The sequence below is a fragment of the Scleropages formosus genome, chromosome 13 (genome assembly GCF_900964775.1).
Source record: "Scleropages formosus chromosome 13, fSclFor1.1, whole genome shotgun sequence".
Classification (NCBI taxonomy): domain Eukaryota; kingdom Metazoa; phylum Chordata; class Actinopteri; order Osteoglossiformes; family Osteoglossidae; genus Scleropages; species Scleropages formosus.
In genome coordinates this window covers 278,781-301,796 of record NC_041818.1, presented here as the reverse complement: position 1 = coordinate 301,796, position 23,016 = coordinate 278,781, and the positions used below count along the sequence as shown (strand labels likewise).

General features: G+C 45.0%; 1 protein-coding gene across 1 annotated transcript; it reads right to left on the bottom strand.

Moving 5' to 3' along the window:
• Nucleotides 1-4,271: 4,271 nt before the first annotated feature.
• LOC108930119 (cationic amino acid transporter 2) lies at nt 4,272-12,002 on the bottom strand. Its single transcript, XM_029257517.1, has 11 exons — nt 11,633-12,002; nt 11,243-11,398; nt 10,984-11,149; nt 10,751-10,887; nt 6,426-6,648; nt 6,180-6,316; nt 5,496-5,598; nt 5,261-5,397; nt 4,687-4,853; nt 4,474-4,582; nt 4,272-4,381 (listed from the first exon to the last, which is right to left on the bottom strand). The coding sequence occupies exons 1-11, from the start codon at nt 12,000-12,002 to the stop codon at nt 4,272-4,274; spliced, it is 1,815 nt and encodes a 604-aa protein (XP_029113350.1).
• Nucleotides 12,003-23,016: the final 11,014 nt, after the last annotated feature.

Genomic DNA, 23,016 nt, shown 5'->3' with positions numbered 1-23,016 from the left:
GTCACATTTTTATGTAAATATTGTAAATGGTCACCTGAACATCTGCACCAGTTGGCACAGTAAGGGAAACTGCACTTGGAAAGAGAAACTGTACTCGGTTCTTGTATGTGTGATTTCTGTTGGCCACTTCCTACCTCTGGTAAACATTCAATACACCCAAGGTGCCCCTAGATGCCTGGGGTTGTAACAGCAAAAGACAACTTTCATGAGAAAGATTGATGTTGACTGAGATGCAGGGTTGGAAACATCTCTTCTGCCACAAAAAGGATTACTTTTCTGTCTTTATACCTGGAAATTTTGTAAAGATTTGAATATAGAAACTTTTTTCAGTTTTTTTTTTTTTTTTTTTACATTGAAGTGCACATATTTTACTTTTGAGTCCATATGCTTTTTTTCTGTTTCATGCTTATTACAGTTTTACTTGATCGATTTGACACATTACTCCAAACTCCAGTCACTGCTCTCAAAACAATTAACACAGCCATCTGAATACTTCATTCATTGTCCTACATAGATTATAAGTTCTTGTCTATCTCATACTACTTTCAAATGACATGCGTACTTTTCCCAAAACACTGTGCACAAAATTCTGAAATGTTTGCACAACAGTTCATACAGCCAACCAGAACTGTAATATATCAGGGAAAAAGCAATTGCATGTCTTTCATTGGTTTAACACAAATTACAAACATTTATGTACCATTTTGCTAACCACAACAAGCAAAACTCTGTCATTTGTTCAATGCTCAGTTACACATGGTATGTTCTCAATGAGCCCCAAATTGATATCTGCTGATTTAGTAATACACACAACACAGGAAATGCAAATTTCCTAATTGATTACACAGTTATCACAATTCCTACAACTAAAAAAGGGGAAAAGAAAAAAGACAAAGAATAAGAACAAGAATGAGAAGGGAAAAAGGAAGACTTGTAAGAGTGAGAGGTGGTGGAGAGGGTAGAGGAAGATGAAGAGTGGAAGAGGTAGAGGGAAATGAGGGGAGAGGAGGCGAGGATGTAGGAAGAGAAGAATGGAGAGGAGTAGAAGGAGGAGAGATGGGTAGCGTAGAGGGCAATGGTGTAGTGGAAAGAGCAAGAGAAGAAAATGGAACAAGACATGAGCAAAGATGAAAGGGACAGCAGGGTGGAAGAGGAGGGAGGAGAGGCAGAAGGATTGGGTACAGACGGGTTTCAAATGAAATGAGGGCCACCCTAATTGACCATGTCATAAATCATGGTCTCTCCTTCAGAGAAGCTGGGCAGAGAGTTCAGCCCAACATAAACAGATCCACACTGACTTCAATTATCCTCACATTTCAGAGTGAAAACTCGTAAGTAACCACACCGTTGTACTGCTATTGTTAGACTGTAGTACTCTAGCTCTCTACTATAAATGTTTATACTCATCCAAACGTTTGTCAGAATGGAAGTACGACAACATTCGGGTGCACAAACAAGACTCTTTTCAATTGAACAATAGCATGCCATTGTTGACATGGTGGTCCAGAACAACACCATCCACCTCAAAGCAAAGAAAAATACAGGACAACCAAGTATTCCAGAATATTCAATGCAGTCTTCCCACAATTGATCGTGTTGTAAGGAGAAATGCCATCCGGATGAAGCAGGTATACAAAGTGCCCTTTGAGAGAAACTCTGAGTGAAGGAGTTGCAATTCCAGTTTGTTCAAGTACGTGTAAGTCACACAATTACTGCACTTTTACTGTAAATACAAAGATATTGTCTATATACTATTCCACTGTAAGTGGAAAAATTCAGGTGTCTCTGGTCATAGTGCTGTGTCAAAGGGGGAACCCAGACTGTTCTGCAACAGTTACAGTATAAACTTTCCAATCAATACCATTACTTTAAAAAACACTAACTTATTGTACCTTGTGTTCTTACTCTAGAGGATTTTGGAGTTGGATGGCAGTGCAACTCATTTTGAGTACCAGTATATTGATGAAGCTGGCTTCAATCTTAACAAATAAAGGAGAAAAGGGAGGAATGTGATTGGCCATCGTGGCACAGTCAATGTCCTTGGACAGCGGGGAGGCAACATCACCATGTCTGCTGCAATTTCAACTACTGATGTTGTGGCACACAGTGCTATCTTGGGGTCATACAAGACCGAAAGGATACAGATTTTTCTGAACTCCCTCAATGAAATCCTCTTCCCACAGGTTGACCAGAAGCAAATGGATCAAGATTTTGTAGTTGTTTGAGACAATGTGCCATTCCACTATTCGGTGCTGGTGCGGGAGTGGTTTGAGCATCATCCACATTTCAGGATGGTGTTCCTTCCACCACATTCTCCTTTCCTGAATTCAGTTGAGGAGTTCTTCTCTTGTTGGAGATGGAAAGTGTATGATCGCAACCCTTACAGTCTTTTTCAAGCAATGGAAGAGGCCTGTGGAGATGTTGAGGCATTAGCTTCTGTTATACAACAGAACTCCTCAGTAGAGAACTTCACAATAAATGTGTATTTGCATTCATGTATTTGTGTGTGTACATCAGATTACGTTATTGTAGCACACCGGGGCAGTCTGAAGGGGGGGGGCGGGACAGCTTAAAATAATCGACACCTCTATTTCTTTCCCGGCCTCCAACAGTGAGGAGAGAGAATCTGAGGACTTCCTGGGAGTGACGACCTGGGGCAGTGACAGATGCCAAGAGTGACAGCGATCCCGTTCTCCGCATCCCTCACCTACCACTCCTGATCTACACCTGTTCCCTGCACCCCCGTTCCCTCCCCTCACTAGTCCCTGTGTGACAAACACAAAGAAATAAACCCCCTCACCTGCCAGTCACCAGACCATGTGGGCCCCCTTTCCTTGCTACAGTTATACAATCAATAGACCACAGAACTGTACTTTGATGTTAATGTTTAATTTTAGTAAATGCATTAGTAGAAGAAAAGGGAGTGTAAAGGACCCCAGTTGATGTTTAAAACTTGTCTTCCTTTGTGAATACCTTTGTTAAATTTTTCCTTTTGTATTTGTACTTTTATTTTGCCATATAACTGCAATGGCATACGGTCTTAGGGTGAGGAGCTCAGTCACCCGGGAGGAGCTCGGAGTAGAGCCGCTGCTCCTCCGCATCGAGAGGAGTCAGTTGAGGTGGCTCGGGCATCTGTTCCGGATGCCTCCTGGACGCCTCCCTGGCGAGGTGTTCCGGGCTTGTCCCACTGGGAGGAGGCCTCGGGGCAGACCCAGGACACGTTGGAGAGACTATGTCTCCCGGCTGGCCTGGGAACGCCTTGGGGTTCCCCCAGAGGAACTGGAGGAGGTGTGCGGGGAGAGGGAAGTCTGGAGGACTCTGCTCGGACTGCTGCCCCCGCGACCCGGCCCCGGATAAAAGCGGAGGAAGATGGATGGATGGATGGCATACGGTCATTATAAGGGGGCTTTTATTTTGACACGGTCTTGTATTCCCAAGACCCCTCATTTAGATTTGACCAATTAGTTTAATGCGGTTGGCGCGCAGATATAACTTAGCCCAGCTTGTGGTTAGCTATAAGAACTAAAGAATTTATTTAATACAAGGATTCGCATCCCTCCGAAGAGGCACAAGGTTTGTACATGTGTATTGTTGTAAATGTTTTAAAAAAAAAATGAAATTTTGTACTTGTTTTGTCCATGGGAATGAGATGGTTATGTTACGCCACCGGCTGGGTGTGTTTATCGTCAGTCACACTTCATCATGCGTTGGAATTGAACTGTTACTGTTTCGTCAAGGTAAGAGTGTGTTTAGTTGGCTGTGTTTGAGAGCAATTACACTGATTTGGAGAAATGTGTCAAAATGTTTGAGGAAAACTGTAATTTATTGGTTACATTTCAAGAGAAATGTCTAAGAAAAACTTATTGCACAAAAAATGACAATACTATATGCAGTTTTTCCAAAAATTGCTTTGTCACTTAAATCTCAGGAAAGTAATTTTCATATGTGCACATAGCATTAAGTTCCATAAATAAATCCAACATTTGAACTGGATTCATATCTTTCAAAAATATTTTACAGTTGAATACTATATCAACATAAATAAAAATATGAAAATTACTGTAAAAATCTATCATGTTCTTTTACTAGATGCTACTGCTGTCAGTGTGGTAGTAGTAATAGTTTATGCTGTATTTGCAATATTATATGTTGTCTTCTATGTCCAGAAGAAAGGCCATTTCACGCCAATGTATATTCTAAACATACTGTGGAAGGGACTATAAAGTTGACTTTGACTCATGCGTTTTAAACTTTGGATCCACAATCCACAACTATAGTTTAGTCTGAGCTTTGACTTGACTCTTGATTTCTTTCTGTGAACTTTGCATCCGTCGTTTTTGTACACTGTGGCGCACCCCATAACTAAAGTAGATGAGAAGTCCTGCAGAAGATGAAAAAATAAATGCTGTCCACCTTTGTAACAATGAAACGAATTTATGAAAGAAAATAGAATGTTAACTTCCTGTTTCATACCCACTGCCATCCAGATTGCATAGCGGATCCAGGTGTCAGAACCGAGTTGGATCATCAGATAAATGTTAACAACAACGCTCAACACAGGAAGCACTGGCAGAAAAGGGACCTATAGAGAAAATGTCAGTTTCTTATGAAAAGTATAATGAACTTGATCCACTTTCCTGAAACAGCTAAGAGGAAATACAGAAAAATGTCCAGGTTGCCCTTTACCATGAAAGTGGCCTTTGTTGGACTTTGAGGCTGTCTCCAGATAAGAGCAATTGCAAGCAGAAGGATCAGCGCAGTCAGGGACACAACGACTAAACTCCACACCTCTTTGTTTAACAAGCAGTTAATAGCTTTAGTTACAATAATGCTGAGAGTGATGACCAGAACAACTGGAATGCAAAAAAAAATGCATTAGTGAAAAATTAAGTACACACACATTTCAGAACCGCTTGTCCCATACGGGGTTGCGGGGAACCGGAGCCTACCCGGTAACACAGGGCGTAAGGCCGGAGGGGGAGGGGACACACCCAGGACGGGACGCCAGTCCATCGCAAGGCACCCCAAGCAGGACTCGAACCGCAGACCCACCAGAGAGCAGGACCCGGTCCAACCCACTGCGCCACCGCGCCCCCAGTGAACATATTATCGATACTGTTTCATGTCATAATAAAGACTATACAAATATTAACTGGTCACACAACACAAAATAATCATGTTTGCTATGATAATTAATCAATTTAAGTAAAATGTTTTTGTCATTAGCCTTCTGTGTACTGTATAATATTTTGATACTCACTGATTAATACCATACAGCTGGATACTGTTATGGAGGTTTGTGATGTTGGGTATGGAGGAGGGTTTAAAACTTTTAACCTGGAGCTCACTTGTGCTTTTTGAACACTTTTAGAGTCCTCAGAAATATCAGGTTGGTACCTAAAAGAGCATAGCACATTCATGCAGCTATAAAAGCAAAAAAGTAACATGAAATTTCTTTATAAAATGACAAGACATTATTCATTCCAAATACTTACCTAAGTATAAGAATACAAACTGCCACAAGTGTGTATGCAAACAGAGTTCCAATTGACATCATGTCAACCAGAGCCTTCAAGTCAAACAATAAGGCCATGATTGCTAAAAAACAGAAAATACTTCATTCTCTTCATATTTGTGCATTTTGTCATTTCATTTAAATAATATTTTACATTCAATACTTCTGCTCACAAGTGTTGACAATTTCTAATTTTTTTGTGTTTAATTAAACCAGAAAGCTGGCCATATGTAGCTATTTGAGACTAACTGTACATAACAATTTAACTTATACATAGAAGCTGCCTGTGCAGTATAGTTGCATTGTGAAACATCAGTATACCCAGAAGGATGTGGCAACCTCTTGTTTTTGCATGTCCAGAGAATAGTTTTCCTCCAGTTTCTTTAGACTGGTAGCTTTTTGTTTTCCTCTAATCAATCTTCGGGTTGGTTTACTTGTGAACTGTACATTTGCCATGTGTCTGCTGTGTTTGTTCTCTCTTTGCTTTCTTTCATCAACATACTGTATGTCATTGTATGTAGTCAGTCGTTCAGAGCTCTGTGTCACTTTGTTAAGAATGGAAGCAGCAGGTGGTGCAGTTCTTGCTAGTTGTTGATTTGCACTTGAAGGAGCCATGTAAAACGCCACCCCCTGCTATAATATCCATGAATTTCTGCTGTCTTACCTGCCACAAAACCTGATGAGAGTGTAGCCATGACAGGACTTTGGCGAGAGCTCACTTTGCTGAGTGATTTGAAGAGAAGCCCATCTCGTGCCATGGCAAACAGGACCCGAGGCATTGGAAACATTGACCCCAGGAGGCTGAGGACCAAAATTAGCCACATTACCAGTAAGACCATGTTATCCCTTTACCAAAAACACTACTGCATGCCCCTCAGCTTGTCCCTTGATATTAACCATCATCATTTACCTGGTGGACAGTGCACAGAGTGATCCAACAGCTACCACGTACTTGGCAGGTTCCCAGCCAATATAGGAGAAGGCCACAGGCAGAGGACTGTGGATGCTGAGCATGTAGTAAGGCATCATCAGAGTCAGTGAGGCTGACACTCCAAAGTAAGCCAGAAAGCAAATGACTAGAGAGGAGACAATGCCCACGGGAATGGACTTCTGTGGGTTCTTCACTTCCTCACCTAAAAACGTAGTGAGTAAATACAACATGTAATGCTCCCGAGCCTTCTAGGAATGAGTTTAAATAATAGTTCTCAAGGGAGTCTGGACCCCAAAACCATAACACATATTTCCTCATGTGGATAAGTAAAATTAAAAAATACCTCAAATACATCCACAGCCTTTAAACCATAAGCAAGTTCAATCAGGCTGAGGACAAATCAGCTGATAACATTTGTGAATGTTATTTTACACACATTATGCATATGTTTATAAGATTGAATTTAGTGCTATAACAAGTTAACCTTTACTTAATGAAAAGGAAAAAAGACATCTGCAGCTATAAATGTGGTGCTCCATGTGACTCGGTTCACTTTGCGCAATGCTCAGAGCTGCAGTCACAGATCATCTCTATTTATTCATTTAGCTGACCCTTTCCTCCAAAGCAAATTATAATGTGAAGCCACTTACAATTATTTACCCATTTATATACCTTGGTAATTTTACTGGAACAATTTAGGGTAAGTACTGTACCTTGCTCAAGGGTACTACAGTAGGAGAGGGAATTAGAACCTGCACAGGTTCAAAGGTACCTGTTATCACTACACCATAAACTGTCCCATGTGAGATGTTTCCAGTTTTATTTTTTGCAAAACTTTTCCTCGATAAGAATGAGTTAATGCTAGCAACACCTTGTTTTTGTATAAACTGAACCGATTACTTATGTTACTCCACATGTGAACTACATGTATAGCCATATGGCAATCCCGCAATTATTGCTGCAGGAGCTAGTTGACATCCATCCATCTTCCTCCACTATCCGGGACCGGGTCGTGGGGGCAGCAGTCTGAGCAGAGTCCTCCAGACTTCCCTCTCCCCGCACACCTCCTCCAGTTCCCCTGGGGAAACCCAAGGCGTTCCCAGGCCAGCCGGGAGACATAGTCTCTCCAACGTGTCCTGGGTCTACCCCGAGGCCTCCTCCCAGTGGGACATGCCCGGAACACCTCGCCAGGGAGGCGTCCAGGAGGCATCCGGAACAGATGCCTGAGCCACCTCAACTGGCTCCTCTCGATGCGGAGGAGCAGCGGCTCTACTCCGAGCTCCTCCCGGGTGACTGAGCTCCTCACCCTGTCCCTAAGGGTGCGCCCAGCCACTCTGCGGAGGAAACTCATTTCTACCGCTTGTATCTGCGATCTCATTCTTTCGGTCATGATCCAGAGTTCATGACCATAGGTGAGGGTAGGAACGTAGATCGACCGGTAAATTGAGAGCTTCGCCTTACGACTCAGCTCCCTCTTCACCACAACAGACCGGTACAATGACCGCATTACTGCGGACGCCGCACCGATCCGTCTGTCAACCTGCCGCTCCATTTTTCCCTCACTCGTGAACAAGACCCCGAGATACTTAAACTCCTCCACTTGAGAGAGCGGCTCCCCCCTAACCCGGAGGGGGCATCCCACCCTTTTCCGACTGAGAACCATGGCCTCGGATTTGGAGGTGCCGATTCTCATCCCCACCACTTCGCACTCGGCTGCAAACCTCTCCAGTGCACGCTGTAAGTCTTGATTCGATGAAGCCAACAGGACCACATCGTCCGCAAAAAGCAGAGACGAGATCTCGCGGCCACCAAAACAGACACCCTCCGTTCCCTGGCTGCGCCTAGAAATTCTGTCCATGAAGATAATGAACAGAATCGGTGACAAAGGGCAGCCCTGGTGGAGTCCAACATGCACCGGGAACAGGTCTGACTTACTGCCGGCAATGCGAACCAAGCTCCTGCTCCGGTCATACAGGGAACGAACAGCCCGTAGCAGCGAGCCCCGAACCCCATAATTCCGAAGTACCTCCCACAGGATGCCACGAAGGACACGGTCGAATGCCTTCTCCAGGTCCACAAAACACATATGGACTGGTTGGGCAAACTCCCACGAACCCTCCAGCACCCTAGTGAGGGTATAGAGCTGGTCCAGTGTTCCACGGCCAGGGCGAAACCGCATTGTTCCTCTTGAATCCGAGGTTCGACTATCGGTCAGATTCTCATTTCCAGTACCCTGGCATAGACTTTCCCAGGGAGGCTAAGGAGTGTGATCCCCCTATAGTTGGAACACAATCTCCGGTCCCCCTTCTTAAAAAGAGGGACCACCACCCCGGTCTGCCAGTCCAGAGGCACCGTTCCTGAACTCCACGCGATGCTGCAGAGGCGTGTCAGCCAAGACAGCCCCCACAACATCCAGAGACTTGAGAAACTCGGGGTGGATCTCATCCACCCCCGGAGCCTTGCCACCAAGGAGTTTTTTGACTACCTCAGCAACTTCAGCCAGGGTAATGGACGAGTCCCCCTCTGAGTCCCCAGCCTCAGCTTCCTCTACGGAAGGCGTGTCGGAGGGATTGAGGAGATCCTCAAAGTACTCCTTCCACCGCCCGAGGACATCCTCAGCTGAGGTCAGCAACGCACCACTTCCACTGTAAACAGTGTTTGTGGAACATCGCTTCCCCCCTCTGAGTCGCCGGATAGTTTGCCAGAATCTCTTTGAGGCCAACCGAAAGTCTTCCTCCATGGCCTCACCGAACTCCTCCCAAGCCCGAGTTTTTGCTGCGGCGACTGCCAGAGCCGTGCTCCGTTTGGCCCATCGGTACCTGTCAGCTGCTTCAGGAGTCCCATGAGCCAGCCAGGCCCGATAGAACTCCTTCTTCAGCTTGACGGCATCCCTTACTTCCGGTGTCCACCACCGTGTTCGGGGATTGCCGCCGCGACAGGCGCCGGAGACCTTATGGCCGCAGCTCCGAACCGCCGCCCCGACAATGGAAGCGTGGAACATAGTCCATTCAGACTCAATTTCCCCCATCTCCCTCGGGACCTGGTTGAAGCTCTGTCGGAGGTGGGAGTTGAAGACCTCTCTGACAGGGGCCTCCGCCAAACATTCCCAACAGACCCTCACTATGCGTTTGGGCCTGCCAGGTCTGTCCAGCTTTTTCCCCCGCCATCGAATCCAACTCACCACCAGGTGGTGATCAGTTGACAGCTCAGCCCCTCTCTTCACCTGAGTGTCCAAGACATATGGCCGAAGATCAGAAGAAACGACTACAAAGTCGATCATCGCCCTCCGACCTATGGTGTCCTGGTGCCAAGTGCACTGATGGACACCCTTATGCATGAACATGGTGTTCGTTATGGATAAACTGTGACTAGCACAGAAATCCAATAACAACTCACCGCTTGGGTTCAGATCAGGGAGGCCGTTCCTCCCAGTCACGCCCCTCAGGTGTCACTGTCGCTGCCCACGTGAGCTTTAAAGTCCCCCAGTAGAACGACAGAGTCCCCACTGGGAGCGCTCCCCAACATGCCCTCCAGGGACTCCAAGACGGCCGGGTACTCTACACTGCCGCTAGGCGCATAAGCACAAACGACAGTGAGAGACCGTTCCCTGACCCGAAGGCGCAGGGAGATGACCCTCTCATTCACCGGGTTAGACTCCAACACATGGTGGCTGAACTGGGGGGCTATTAATAAGCCCACACCGGCCCGCCGCCTCTCACCCTGGGCAACGCCAGAATAGTGGAGAGTCCACCCTTGGTCGAGAAGAGTGGTTCCAGAACCCAAGCTGTAAGTGGAAGTGAGCCCGACTATATCTAGACGGTATCTCTCAACTTCCCGCACCAGCTCAGGCTCCTTCCCCGCCAGTGAGGTGACATTTCAAGTCCCAAAAACCAGAGTTGGCGCCCGAGGTTTGGGTCGGCCGGGCACTTGGCCCCGACCACCGCCCAAATCACAATGCACCGGCCCCTTACGGTCTCTCCGGAAAGTGGTGAGCCCACTGAAGAGCGGCTCCATGTCATGGCTTCGGGCTGAGCCCGGCCAGGCCCCGTGGGCATAGACCTGGCCACCAGGCGCTCGCATGCGAGCCCCCCCCCCCCCCCTCCCCAGGCCTGGCTCCAGGGTGGGGCCCCGGTGACCCCATACCGGGCGGGGTAAACGAAAGCCTTGATTTTTTTTTCTTCATAAGGGGTTTTTGAACCGCGCTTTGTCTCGTCTGTCATTCATGACAGCTAGCTGACATTTTAATTTAAAAAAAAAAAAAAAAGAAACAGATTTCAGGAAAAGAGGGGTTCAGGAGCTGTTACCTGTGGTAGCTATGCAGTCAAACCCAACAAAAGCATAGAAACATGTGGCTGCACCTGCCAGTGTTCCCTCAAAACCATAAGGGAAGAATCCACCAACTCCAAATTTACTTGTCACATTTTCTGCAGAAACCAGATTTCTAAATAAAGCAAAAAGTAACATGTCACCAAGTAAAATAGTTTAAACATAGAGTAATAATGTATTTTCACTCCATAAAATTAAGTAGATAACATACTTATCCTCTACAGTAGCATTCAGGACAGTTTCCTTGCTGATTCTCCAGTTGTCAAGGTTGCCTTTGATAAAGCCAGAGATTATAACAAACAGCAGCACTATTATGTTAACAGCTGTGAAAATCTTGTTAACTGTTGTGGATTCCTTGACGCCAAAAGCTAGTAGACCTATACAGAAAAGAATATATCAGCATCCTGAGGAAATGTTACCTCTAATAATTTTATACAATACTAAAAGACTGGTTACTGAAGTTGCTTCACCGGCAAGTAATACGATGAGACCAGCTGCAAAGAAGTCTGGATAGGGTGCCAGCCCTGGCAAATCCATAGCTGTATGATTTCTCAAAGTATTGGCAATGACATTTCCAAGAAGGTCATCAAAGGTTCCACTCCAAGCTCTGGCAACACTGGAAGTACCTAGATAACCAAAAATAGGGAAGTCATGCCTGGTTTTGATAGTAACTATTCATTTGTTTCCTGTAATACACAGCAATTTATTAACTTATGACAATTTTATTTTTTGCAGCTTTTAATTACTTCTCAAATCAGAAAGTTATTTAGTATTCTAACTATTTGTAATTGAATCCCTTCAGTTGACAAACAGATGTAATAAAGGTAATTTTTCCTCCAGTTTCTGAAAATGCTGCATACCTATTATGTAGGAGAGAAGCAAATTCCATCCTGTGATGAAAGCCCAAATCTCCCCCACTGTGACATAACTGTAGAGGTAGGCAGAACCAGTCTTGGGCACACGAGAGCCGAATTCGGCATAGCACAATCCAGCAAAGACGGACGCAAGTGCAGCAATGAAAAAGGAGATGATGATGCTGGGACCTGCCACACCCCGGGCCACTTCCCCAGACAGCACATAGACCCCAGCGCCCAGCGTGCTGCCCACCCCCAGGGCCACAAGGTCCAGTGTTGTGAGGCAGCGGAGGAAGCTGGACTGCTCTCCCTCTGGCTCCAATGGCTTCCGACGCGTGAGACCTCCGAAGAAAGACAGCACCTTGGAACTGGCCATCTTGAACTTCTGACAGATACAAAATAGCATTAAAAGAAGTGAGACAGCGCAGCAAAATTAAAGTTGATTCTATAAATTGCCAAGCAAAATATGTTTCCTTAAAAGTGAATCCTAAAAGGAGTTAGGAGAGGAAAGAAGGAGCTAAAACACAGTAACTTCTGTTTCTAACAAAAGTAGATCTGCTTCTACTTCTGAGAGACTGTGCACAAATCTTCATAGAAGTCGTAACATAAATATGAGCAATCAGCATATTGGGAAAATACACTACTTGTTGTTAACACTACAATGTTATTGTTATTTTAGTATGTATTATAATACAAATATATAGAATACATATATACTATATATGTTTAATATGCATTTAATACTATTATTTTAACATGTTCAGGCATTTATACACAAATAGGTAGAGTAGCTTTAAAACTGCAGTATCTTGCAACTGAACTAAAAAATTTTCCCTGCTGTTCAAGAATTCCACACTAAATGTACGAGCAAAAATGGGCAATAAAACTCTATGTCAATGCCAGTCAACCCCAGACAAAATACATCATTTTTGGATTTTATATGAATTTTCATATTTTATGATTTGCGTATCCCTTACCTTTGCCGTGTAGTGATCCTGGAAGGAAAGTGAATGAAGGCTGTGTGACACACCTCAAATCCTTTTTTTCCTCTTTTAAACCCTTGGCCTGTTTATCAATGGTCTGATATAATTTTGCTGATGGCTTTCTTTCCTGTTCACATGTGCTTACACCATGACTACATCATTATGCAATGTTAATGTTTTATCTGAGCATACTGGAGCATACTGACAGTTAACCAGCCAAATAAATAATTGAATGACTCAGGTAAATGAGTTCCACAGTTGGTTATTCAAGTACGCTATAACCCTTAATGAAAATCAGAATTTAGGCATTTATCACTCCTTTAATCTGCAGTTATAAAGTCTAATGGAGACACACCTGCACTTGTTCACTTTGATATCTATGCTTTACTGAAATCTTTTGAGATATTACTTATTTTAGATAGACGCCACAAAGTCTTTCACACACCTTTAAAGGGGTGACATTGTAGATATCCAATGGATTTATGGCCACTTGCAGTGATAAATATGTGAAGTTTATTACTAATGTGAAATAAAAAGCATGCACTGTGTTACTGCAAATGAATAGAATTAGTGTGTTTCATTGGAGGAAAAAGAATGGTTCTTGCTTTGAATGTTTTATAAGCGTTAAATGATAAAGCAACACAATCTGTACCACATTCTGAGAAACATAGTTCTGTTCACATTTTTTTAAAAATGATTGCAATTTTTTGCCATTTTACCTCATTTTCTGTTATTTGTCATGGTGGTGGAGGGAATAGAGTGACAGATTCAAGTGCATTACTCTGAGTTCCTTTTAATGAACAGCGAGTGAGCAGGCAAGGGTCAATAGACGAGCAAACATCATCAAAAGGAGAGTTACAAGAATCGTAGTCAGGAAGGTAAAGCAAAAGATCAAAATCCGGGGAAGCAATTACACAAGGAAGAAAAACAGGAATGGGGTATTGCGGTTTCAATTTTGGGAGGTTTTGCATTGAATGGCTTCTGGGGTGCCCTTTTATGCCGGATTCCTTCAGTTGGAAGCAGGTGTCGCTGAGGGACCAGCAGATGAGGGTGTGACAGAACCACCCCAGGGGCGGCTCTTGCCGCCCTATCCCGAGAAAGGGGGCATCCCGAGGATCGAGGTTCTGGCCTGTCTGGACGGTCCCTGTGAAAGGCAGTGATCAGATCAGAGTCCAGAATGTCACAAGCACTCACCTAAGATTGCTCCTCCAGGCCATAGCCTTCCCAGTTGACCAGGGACTGTAGCCCCCCTTGCTGTCTTTGGGAGTCCAGTAACGCCCACACCATGTACGCCGGTTCTCCATCTACCTGCAACGGAGAGGGAAGAGCACTTGTGGTGGAAGGTTGGTGAAGTGATGTCCCACGTGGCATGAGCAGGGACATGTAGAACGTGGGGTGTACCAACATTCCTGGAGAAAATTGAAGCTTGTATGACACAGGGGTTACCTAATGGAGCACCTAGTAGGGCCCAATGTATCATGAGCTGAGCTTCTTGGAGGGCAGGTGTAACCAGAAGTCCGGAGTGGAAAGATAGATGCGCTGCACAGTCAGAAAGGACAGGGTCTGCTGGTGTCGATCGACCTGTTGCTTGTACCGTGTTGTGCTTGCCCTGAGGTGTTCCCGGACCAACCGCCACGTGTCACCACTCTCCCAATGCCAGTCTTCCACTGCCAGGGAACAAGGGTACAACAAATGTTGATACCCCAACACACATTGAAAGGGCGACAAACCTGTGGCGGTATGGGACAGTGCATTGTGGGTGTATTCAGCCCAGGGGAGGTACCGAGCCCACTGATGCTGCTTCTGGGCACAGGTATGCAGGTACGCAGGTATCAGGAAATGTCCTGTTGCAGGAGTTCGGCCTTAGGGTGGCATCCTGATGTAAGGCTTACCTTGACCCCCAGCCTGTCCCAGAAAGCCCTCCATAGCCTAGACGTGAACTGGGGTCCCTAGTCTCAGATGATGTCCTCTAGCAGGCCAAACAGCCGGGACACCAGATTGAACAGGATCTCAGCCATCTCCAAGGTGGTTGGTAACTTAGGGAGCAGGATCAGGCTATAAGCTATCAAAAAAACGGTCAACCAAGGTGAGTATCGTGGTCTTACCAACTGACACAGGGAGGTTAACTAGGAAGTCGATCACCACGTGGGACCAGGGACGAGAAGGTATTGGCAGCAGCTCCAGCAGACCTGTTGATTTCAGCATCAGGGTCCTTGCCTGGGACTACATGGCAAGTGTCCACCATGGGGGAGCCTTTGCCACCCCCTCTACTGAGGTGGCCTGGCACAGAAGGTGTAAGCAGGGATGTGCGCACCGGTCTCTCCATGAGACCAAATCCCCTTTACTCCACCGGAATACTGGGTCATGTCGAACTGACTAAGTAACTCCTATGATGATTGGTGTGTCTGGGGCCCTAATAAGAAAGAACACCATGTCCTCTCGATGGCATGCCCCAACTGTTACGTGGAGGGTTTCAGTGCAGGATTCAATGAGGGAATAGAGCGACGGACTCAAGTGCATTGCTTGGAATTCCTTTTGATGAACAGCAAGGAGCAGGCAAAAGAGTAGTCAGGGGACAGGCAAGGGTTGAGAGATGAGCAAATGTCATCAAAAGGAGAGTTATCAGAATTGTTGTCAGCAAGGCAGAGCAAAAGATCAAAAACCCGGGAAGTAATTATGCGGGGAACAAAGAAGCAAACCACGAATGGAGCACTGCAGTTTCTCTTTTGGGAGCTTCCACACTGAATGGGTTCTGGGGTACCCTTTAATGCCAGGTTCCCTCAGTTGGCAGCAGGTGTCACTGAGGGACCAGCAGATGAGTGTAACACATTTTAGTTAGAAATAATTTCCAAATGTTTACATCTCACCCTCAAAGCATGACACCCACACCAAATGGGGTGGGATGAACACAGGTACAAATCTAATTTCATGTGCATACTGTACTAGTGACCAAGAAGCTCGGAAGAGCACTGTGAACTCCATTCCACGCACAGGCTAATATCATTTATCTATTCGACCCCGGGGGGGTGCAGTGGCGCAGTGGGCAGTGGGTTGGACTGGGTCCTCTTCTCTGGTGGGTCTGGGGTTCAAGTCCCGCTTGGGGTGCCTTGCAGCGAACTGGCGTCCCATCCTGGGTGTGTCCCCTCCCCCTCCGGCCTTACGCCCTGTGTTACCGGGTAGGCTCCGGTTCCCCGCGACCTCGTATGGGACAAGCGGTTCAGAAAGTGTGTGTGTGTATTCGAACCCAGTGCTCATAGGAGTGAAGCAAAAAGGGAGAGAAGGCCATTCATCTCACCCCCTGGGCCATTGTCCTCCTTTGTTCTCTTTAGAATAGAACAGCTCATGGGCACTTCACCCATATGCATCTAATGAGGCACATTACAAATATCCATCTAGATGTATAGATATACAATCACTGGCTACTTTATTAGGTACACTTGTTCAACTGCTTATTAATGCAAATATCTAATCAACCAATCAGATGGCAGCATCTCAATGCATTTAGGCATGTAGACATGGTGAAGATGATCTGCTGAGTTCAAATTGAGCATAAGAATGGGGAAGAAAGGTGATTTAAGTCACTTTGAACGTGGCATGGTTGTTGGTGCCAGACAGGCTGGTCTGAGTATTTCAGAAACTGCTGATCTACTGGGATTTTCATGCACAACCACCTCTAGGGTTTACAGAGAATGCTCAGATAAAAGAAAATATCCAGTGAGCTGCAGTTCTGTGGGCGAAAATGCCTTATTGATGCCAGAGGTCAGAGGAGAATGGCCAGACTGGTTCGAGCTGATAGAAAGGCAACAGTAACTCAAATAACCACTCGTTACAACCGAGGTATGCAGAAGAGCATCTCTGAATGCACAACACATCAAACCTTGAAGCAGATGGGATACAGCAGCAGAAGACCACACCAGGTGCCACTCCTGTCAGCTAAGAACAAGAAACTGAGGCTACAATTCGCACGGGCGAACCCAAAATTGGACAATAGAAGACTGGAAAAACATTGCCTGGCCTGATGAGTCTTGATTTCTGCTGCAAAATTCAGATAGTACGGTCAGAATTTGGCGTAAACAACATGAAAGCATGGATCAATCCTACCTTGTATCAACGGATCAGGCTGGTGGTGGTGGTGTAATGGTGTGGAGATATTTTCTTGGCACACTGGGCCCCTTAGTACCAATTGAGCATCATTTAAACGCCACAGCCTGCCTGAGTATTGTTGCTGACCATGTTCATCCCTTTATGACCACAGTGTACCCATCTTCTGATGGCTACTTCCAGCAGGATAACACACCATGTCTCAAAGCTCAAATCATCTCAAACTGGTTTTTTGAACATGACAATGAGTTCACTACACTCAAATGTCCTCCCACAGTCACCAGATCTCAATCCAACAGAGCACCTTTTGGATGTGGTGCAAAGGGAGATTCTCATCATGGATGTGCAGCTGACAAATCTGCAGCAACTGCGTGATGCTGTCATGTCAGTATGGACCAAAATCTCTGAGGAATGTTTCCAGCACCTTGTTGAATCTATGCCATGAAGAATTAAGGCAGTTCTGAAGGCAGAAGGGGGGTCCAACCAGGTACTAGCAAAGTGTACCTAATAAAGTGGCCGGTGAGTGTATAATTTCATTTACAAACTAAACCTAGGATTGATTGATATTTTATTAATTTGTGGCCAGTTGGCTCACTTATGCCTTTAATTTATTGCAGTAAAATTTAATGAAGATCTGACCTTTTATCTGTTATGTCTGCTGATTCCTTTGTTCAGTCACCGTGTGAGAAGAGCACTCTACAAAAACAACTTTTATTAAATTTTCACCCAGAGTTACTTACACTATAAATATGGTATATAAATCATTACAGTTGCAGTTGGTGAAACATAACTCAAATTTATTTATAAATGAGAGTAGATATTGTACTAAAGTATTACATTTAGTTAAAATCTCTGAGAAGTCAGGGGATATGGACCATATAGTCCTTATAATGAATCATTGCTCTATGGTGAAACCCCAAAGAACAGAAAGAAATTTTACAGAATAGCTTACCCCCCTCTCGTAAAGGAAGCACCTGACATGTCATATAAAAAAGAACAAAGTCAGTCTAAAGTTCACACTGCAGCAGCACATTTCATACAGAATGTCTCACTCTCTTTCCTCGGAGTGCAGTGGTGACCACGGTGGGCATTTTACCCTGTTTAAGTCTTGTGTGCACCAGCCTGCTCAAAAGGAATCTCAGGAAAGCATAATCTATCTGAACCTAAAAAAACAGCTGTTTTGATATAAAATGGAGTTGTAAAATTAATATGCTGACAGATCTTTACAAAATTTTTATATTTTCATAGAAGTAGGGACATAAAGGTGGGGGGTGTGGTGGTGTAGCAGGCTTGGCCGGGTCTTGCTTACTGGTGGGTCTGGCGTTCGAGTCCCGCTTGGGGTGCCCTGTGATGGACTGTCATCCCACCCTGAATGTGTCCCCTACACCCTGTGCTGCCGGGCTAGGCTCCAGCTCGCTGCAACCCTGCTCGGGACAAGTGGCTTCAGCCAGTGCGTGCGCCAGGGACGTAAAGGGCACATAGGTGCATTAACATCAGCCTGACCATTTGTCCTTTACAAATTTGTGCACATCTGTGAAGGACAACATCTGGTGAGAACAGTAAGAACCCGACTTTTTTTTGCAATGCTATTGAAAATTTTAGAACTATAACATCATCTAAATGAGCTAGGTTTCCCTCCCTGCACCTCCCTATGCATCCAGGAACAAACTAAATTTAATTAAACTTAAATCAAATTTAAATTCGTTCACAGAATATATGTCACTCCAGCGCGCCTTCACAGAACATTCCCGGGACCATCTGAGCTGTGTTTTACATTCATTTAGCGAATGCTTTTCTCCAAAGTGATTTACAACGTTAAGCGAAGTACAATTATTTACTCATTTGTACAGCTGGGTAATTCTTACTGGACCAATTTAGGGTAAATACTTTGCTCAAGGCTATTACAGCAGTAGGTAAAATGAGCATCAATGCATTGTATTGAAAATGCTGATATTTTGTCAAGACTGTCACATGAGTTGTGCTGTCTGCTACTGGTACTCCATCAGTGGGCCATTGTGCATGGAGCACACCGACAACAAACATATTAAGGCGCAATCGAGGTCAGGAGGGCATTCTATGTGGAAGTCGGAAGGTGATGTCTCTGCTTTTTGCATTTACATGTACATTGATTCATTTAGCAGACGCTTTTGTCCAAAGCAACGTACATCTCAGCAAAAGTACAATTTATGCATTACATTACAAGAAAGGGGCATAGCTGCAGACATGTAAGTCTCAAGTAAACCTAGTTTGTTACCTACCATTTGCTGCACTGAGGTTCATTGTTCAAGTAGGTGCATAATACACAAGATAGACAAATCCTGATAACCTCACACCATTTTTTTTCTTTTCTTTTTTTAATATTATGAGATACACAAACAAGTTAATACAATGCTGGAGCAGTGGCTGAATAAAGGCTGTATCTAGGGATGCTCATGAAGTTACAGTGCATGAAGAATTACACTGAGCTGGAGGGATCTTGGGCAAAGTGGGTCTGGAAAAGGTGAGTTTTCAGACCCTTCTTGAAAGTAGACAGTTTCCACAGTTCTGAGTGAGAGGGGAAGGTCATTCCACCACAACGGCGCCAGAACCGAGAACCTCTGAGCTTTACCTTTCGTGCATGGAACCACCAAGCGAGCAGAAGCAGACAAGCAAAAGGGGTCAGGCTGGGGTTGATAAAGTCTTGTCAATAGCTGGGAGCAGTTCTATTGATGCATTTGTAGACAATAACCAGGGTCTTGAATTTTATTCGGGCAGCTATAGGAAGCCAGTGCAAAGAAATGAGTAGCGGAGATACATGGGAAGGCTCTGGCAAATCAAACACAACTCATGCAGCAGCTTTCTGTAAAAGCTGCAGAGGTTTGACGGCAGTAGCAGGAAGGCCACACAGGAGAGAGTTGCAGTAGTCCAGACAGGAAGTCACCGTGGCCTGGACAAACAGTTGGGCAGAGTCAGCTGTGAGGTAGGGATGGATCCTACGAATATTATGCAGGATGTATCTGCAGGACTGGGTTGTGGCTTCGATGTTCTGAGAGAATGACAGACTTGCGTCAATCATTTCTCCCAGACTCTTAGCCAAGGAGGTAGGCGAAATGAATGAGTTGTCCAGTTTGATTGACAGATCGTGACAGGAGGACAGGCCAGCTGGGAGGTGAAGAATTTCTCTTTTGGAGAGGTTGAGTTGGAGGTGGTGATCAGACATCCATAAAGGCAGGCAGGCAGCAATGCATGCGGAGATGTCTGACACACCAGGTGGAAAGGAAAGGAAGAGCTGGGTATCATCAGCATACAGTGGTATTTGAATCAATGGGAGGCTATGACCGGACCGAGGGGGGAGGTGTAGATTGAGAAAAGAAAAGAACCCAATACCGAGCCCTGTGGAACACTGGTTGAAAGAGGCAGAGGAGAAGAATGAGAGCTTCGCCAGACCACTTGATAGGATCTATAAGATAGGTAGGACTCAAACCATCTTAGTGCCGCACATTTGATTCCAAGGTGGTTAAGAGAGGAGGGTAGAATCCAATGAATGACAGTGTCGAATGTTGCAGACAGATCGAGGAGGACGAGGACTAAGGAGAGGGAGGCAGTTCTAGTGGCTTGAAGAACATCAGATACTCCCAGAAGGGCTGTCTCAGTGGAGTGACCAACTTTGAAACCAGACATAACCATCGAGGAGATGGTTCCGGGTGAGGAAATCAGACAGTTGATCACAGGCTGCTCGCTCTAGGGTTTTAGGCAGGAAGGAGAGAGACCGGTCTGTAATTTTCAACCAAATTTGGATCCAGGGAGGGTTTTTTTTTAACAGAAGTGAAATTAGAGCGGTTTTGAAGGCAGCTGGGAAACAGCCAGAAGAGAGCGAGGAACTGATGGTCTTAGAGATAAAGGTGGAGAGTTGCGGGGAAATGTTCTGTAGGAGTGACGATGGGATCGAATCAAGCGAGCAGGTGGTGGCTCTCCGCAATATCAGGAGGTCAGAGATTTCAGATTCAGAGAACGGCTTGAATTTAGAGAGGATAGCTTTGCAGGGAGATCCAGTGCAAACCGGGCAGGTTGATGCTGAGAACTTATCAGTGATTGCTTTGACTTAGTCTCTGAAAAACAAAGCAAAGTCATCAGCAGTGAGAGAATAGGGAGGAAGAGGTGGCAGGGGACACAGAAGGGATGAGAAGGTGGCAAAGAGTCTGTGTGGTTTTTTTAGATGCAGACTGTATTTTGTTGTGGAAGAAGGAGATTTTAGCTGAAGAGACAGCAGATTGAAAAGCAGGTAAGAATGACTATAGGCATCCAGGTCCAGTGGAGTTTTGGATTTACTCCATCTTTGCTCTACAGCCCGCACGTTGGTCCTATTAGCACGTAACGTATCAGGCAGCCATGGGGTAGCAATGTGGCGTTCTGGTCTAGAAGACAGAGGACAGAGAGTCAAGGGAGGAAGATAGGGCAGAGAGGAAAGTGTTAGTGGCATCATCTGTAGATATGTTTTTTGCAGATGATGTTGACCTTTTGGCATCGTCACATCGTTGCCTCCAACACGCACTGGAACTGATTTGCAGCCAAGTGTGAAGCGGTTGGGATGAGGATCAGTACCTCCAAGGCTGAGTCCATGGTCCTCTCACGGAAAAGGATGGCATGCCCCCTCCAGGCAAGGGGAGAGAATTTGCCCCGGGTGGAGGAGTTTAAGTATCTTGGGGTCTTGTTCATGAGTGAGGGCAGAAGGGAGTGTGAGATCGGCCGCAGACTGGGAGCAGTGGCAGCAGTAATGCGGTCGCTGTATTAGACTGTACTGGTAAAGGTGGAGCTGAGCCATTAGGCAACGCTCTCTATTTACCGGTTGATCTACACCCCTACCTTCACCTATGGTCATGAACTCTGGGTAATTACCGAAAGAAAAAGATCACAGATACAAGCAGCTCAAATGAGTTTTCTCCACAGGATTTAACAAGTAAAGCTGTTCTAGTAAATGACTTAATATTAAGTTGGAAGTCTCGTCTATTCTTTCTTACTGAAACCTGGCTCGGTGAGGCCGATACAATTCTGCTAATAGAAGCCACTCTGGACGGATATAATTATTTCCATAAATCTCGTTCTGTACATCATGGAGGTGGATTCATCATTTTTTTCAATAATAGATTACAAATAACACTGAGAAATCATAATAATTTTACCTCATTTGAAGTTCCAGAAGGGGGCGCGGTGGCGCGGTGGCGCAGTGGCGCAGTGGGTTGGACCGCAGTCCTGCTGTCCAGTGGGTCTGGGGTTTGAGTCTCGCTTGGGGTGCCTTGCGGCGGACTGGCGTCCCGTCCTGGGTGTGTCCCCTCTGGCCTTATGCCCTGTGTTGCCGGGTAGGCTCCGGTTCCCTGTGACCCCGTCAGGGACAAGCGGTTCTGAAAATGTGTGTGTGTGTGTGTGTGTGTGTGAAGTTCCAGAGCTGGATTTCAAGTCAAAACCCAATATAATTATATTCCTTATCTACCGTCCATCTGGACCGCATTCCTCTTTTCTCGAGAAGTTTAGTAACTTCATAACTGATTAAATCATTACTCATGACAAAATAATCTTGATGGGTGATTTAAATATTCATACAGATGTGTCGTTGGATACTCTCACTAATAGTTTTGTCTCGCTTAAACTCCATCAGTTTTACTCAAGTTGTTAACGGTCCTAATCATTCCCACAACCATGCGCTCAATCTCATCATAACCTACGGTGTAGGTGTTTATCACGTAAATATTATTCCTTTAAACGAGACTATTTCTGATCATTACTTATTAACCTTTCATCTTTACCTGCCGGTGCCATCTGACCACAGTAAGATCAAAATTGTGCAGCACATTAATGAAAATACTACTGCTAAAATTGTTTATATTAGAAGCTCTGATTTTGGAACAGGCGTAGATATTGATCAAATGGCTTTTGAGTATAATTTAGTGGTAAAACTTGCCATAGACACTGCAGCTCCACCAAAAAATAAACTTATTCAGACTGTAAGAACCTCGCTGTGGTTCAACAAATCAACTCATGCAATAAAGTTAGAATGTCGTAAATCAGAGCGTAAATGGCGTTCAGCTAAACATTTATTATGTAGCCTGGTCCGATTATCTAAAAAAAAAATATATATATATATAAAATATAAAAAAAAGCACTTTTCCATGCCAGATCCGAATACCACGCAAAGTTAATTGATGAAAATCAGAAGAACCCTCGATTCCTGTTAAATACCATTGCTTACTTAACTGGTAAACACAAAGACAAACAATGTATTTTTCAGGCAAGAAGACTGGAGACAGGAGGTAAGGGAATGGACCCAAGTGC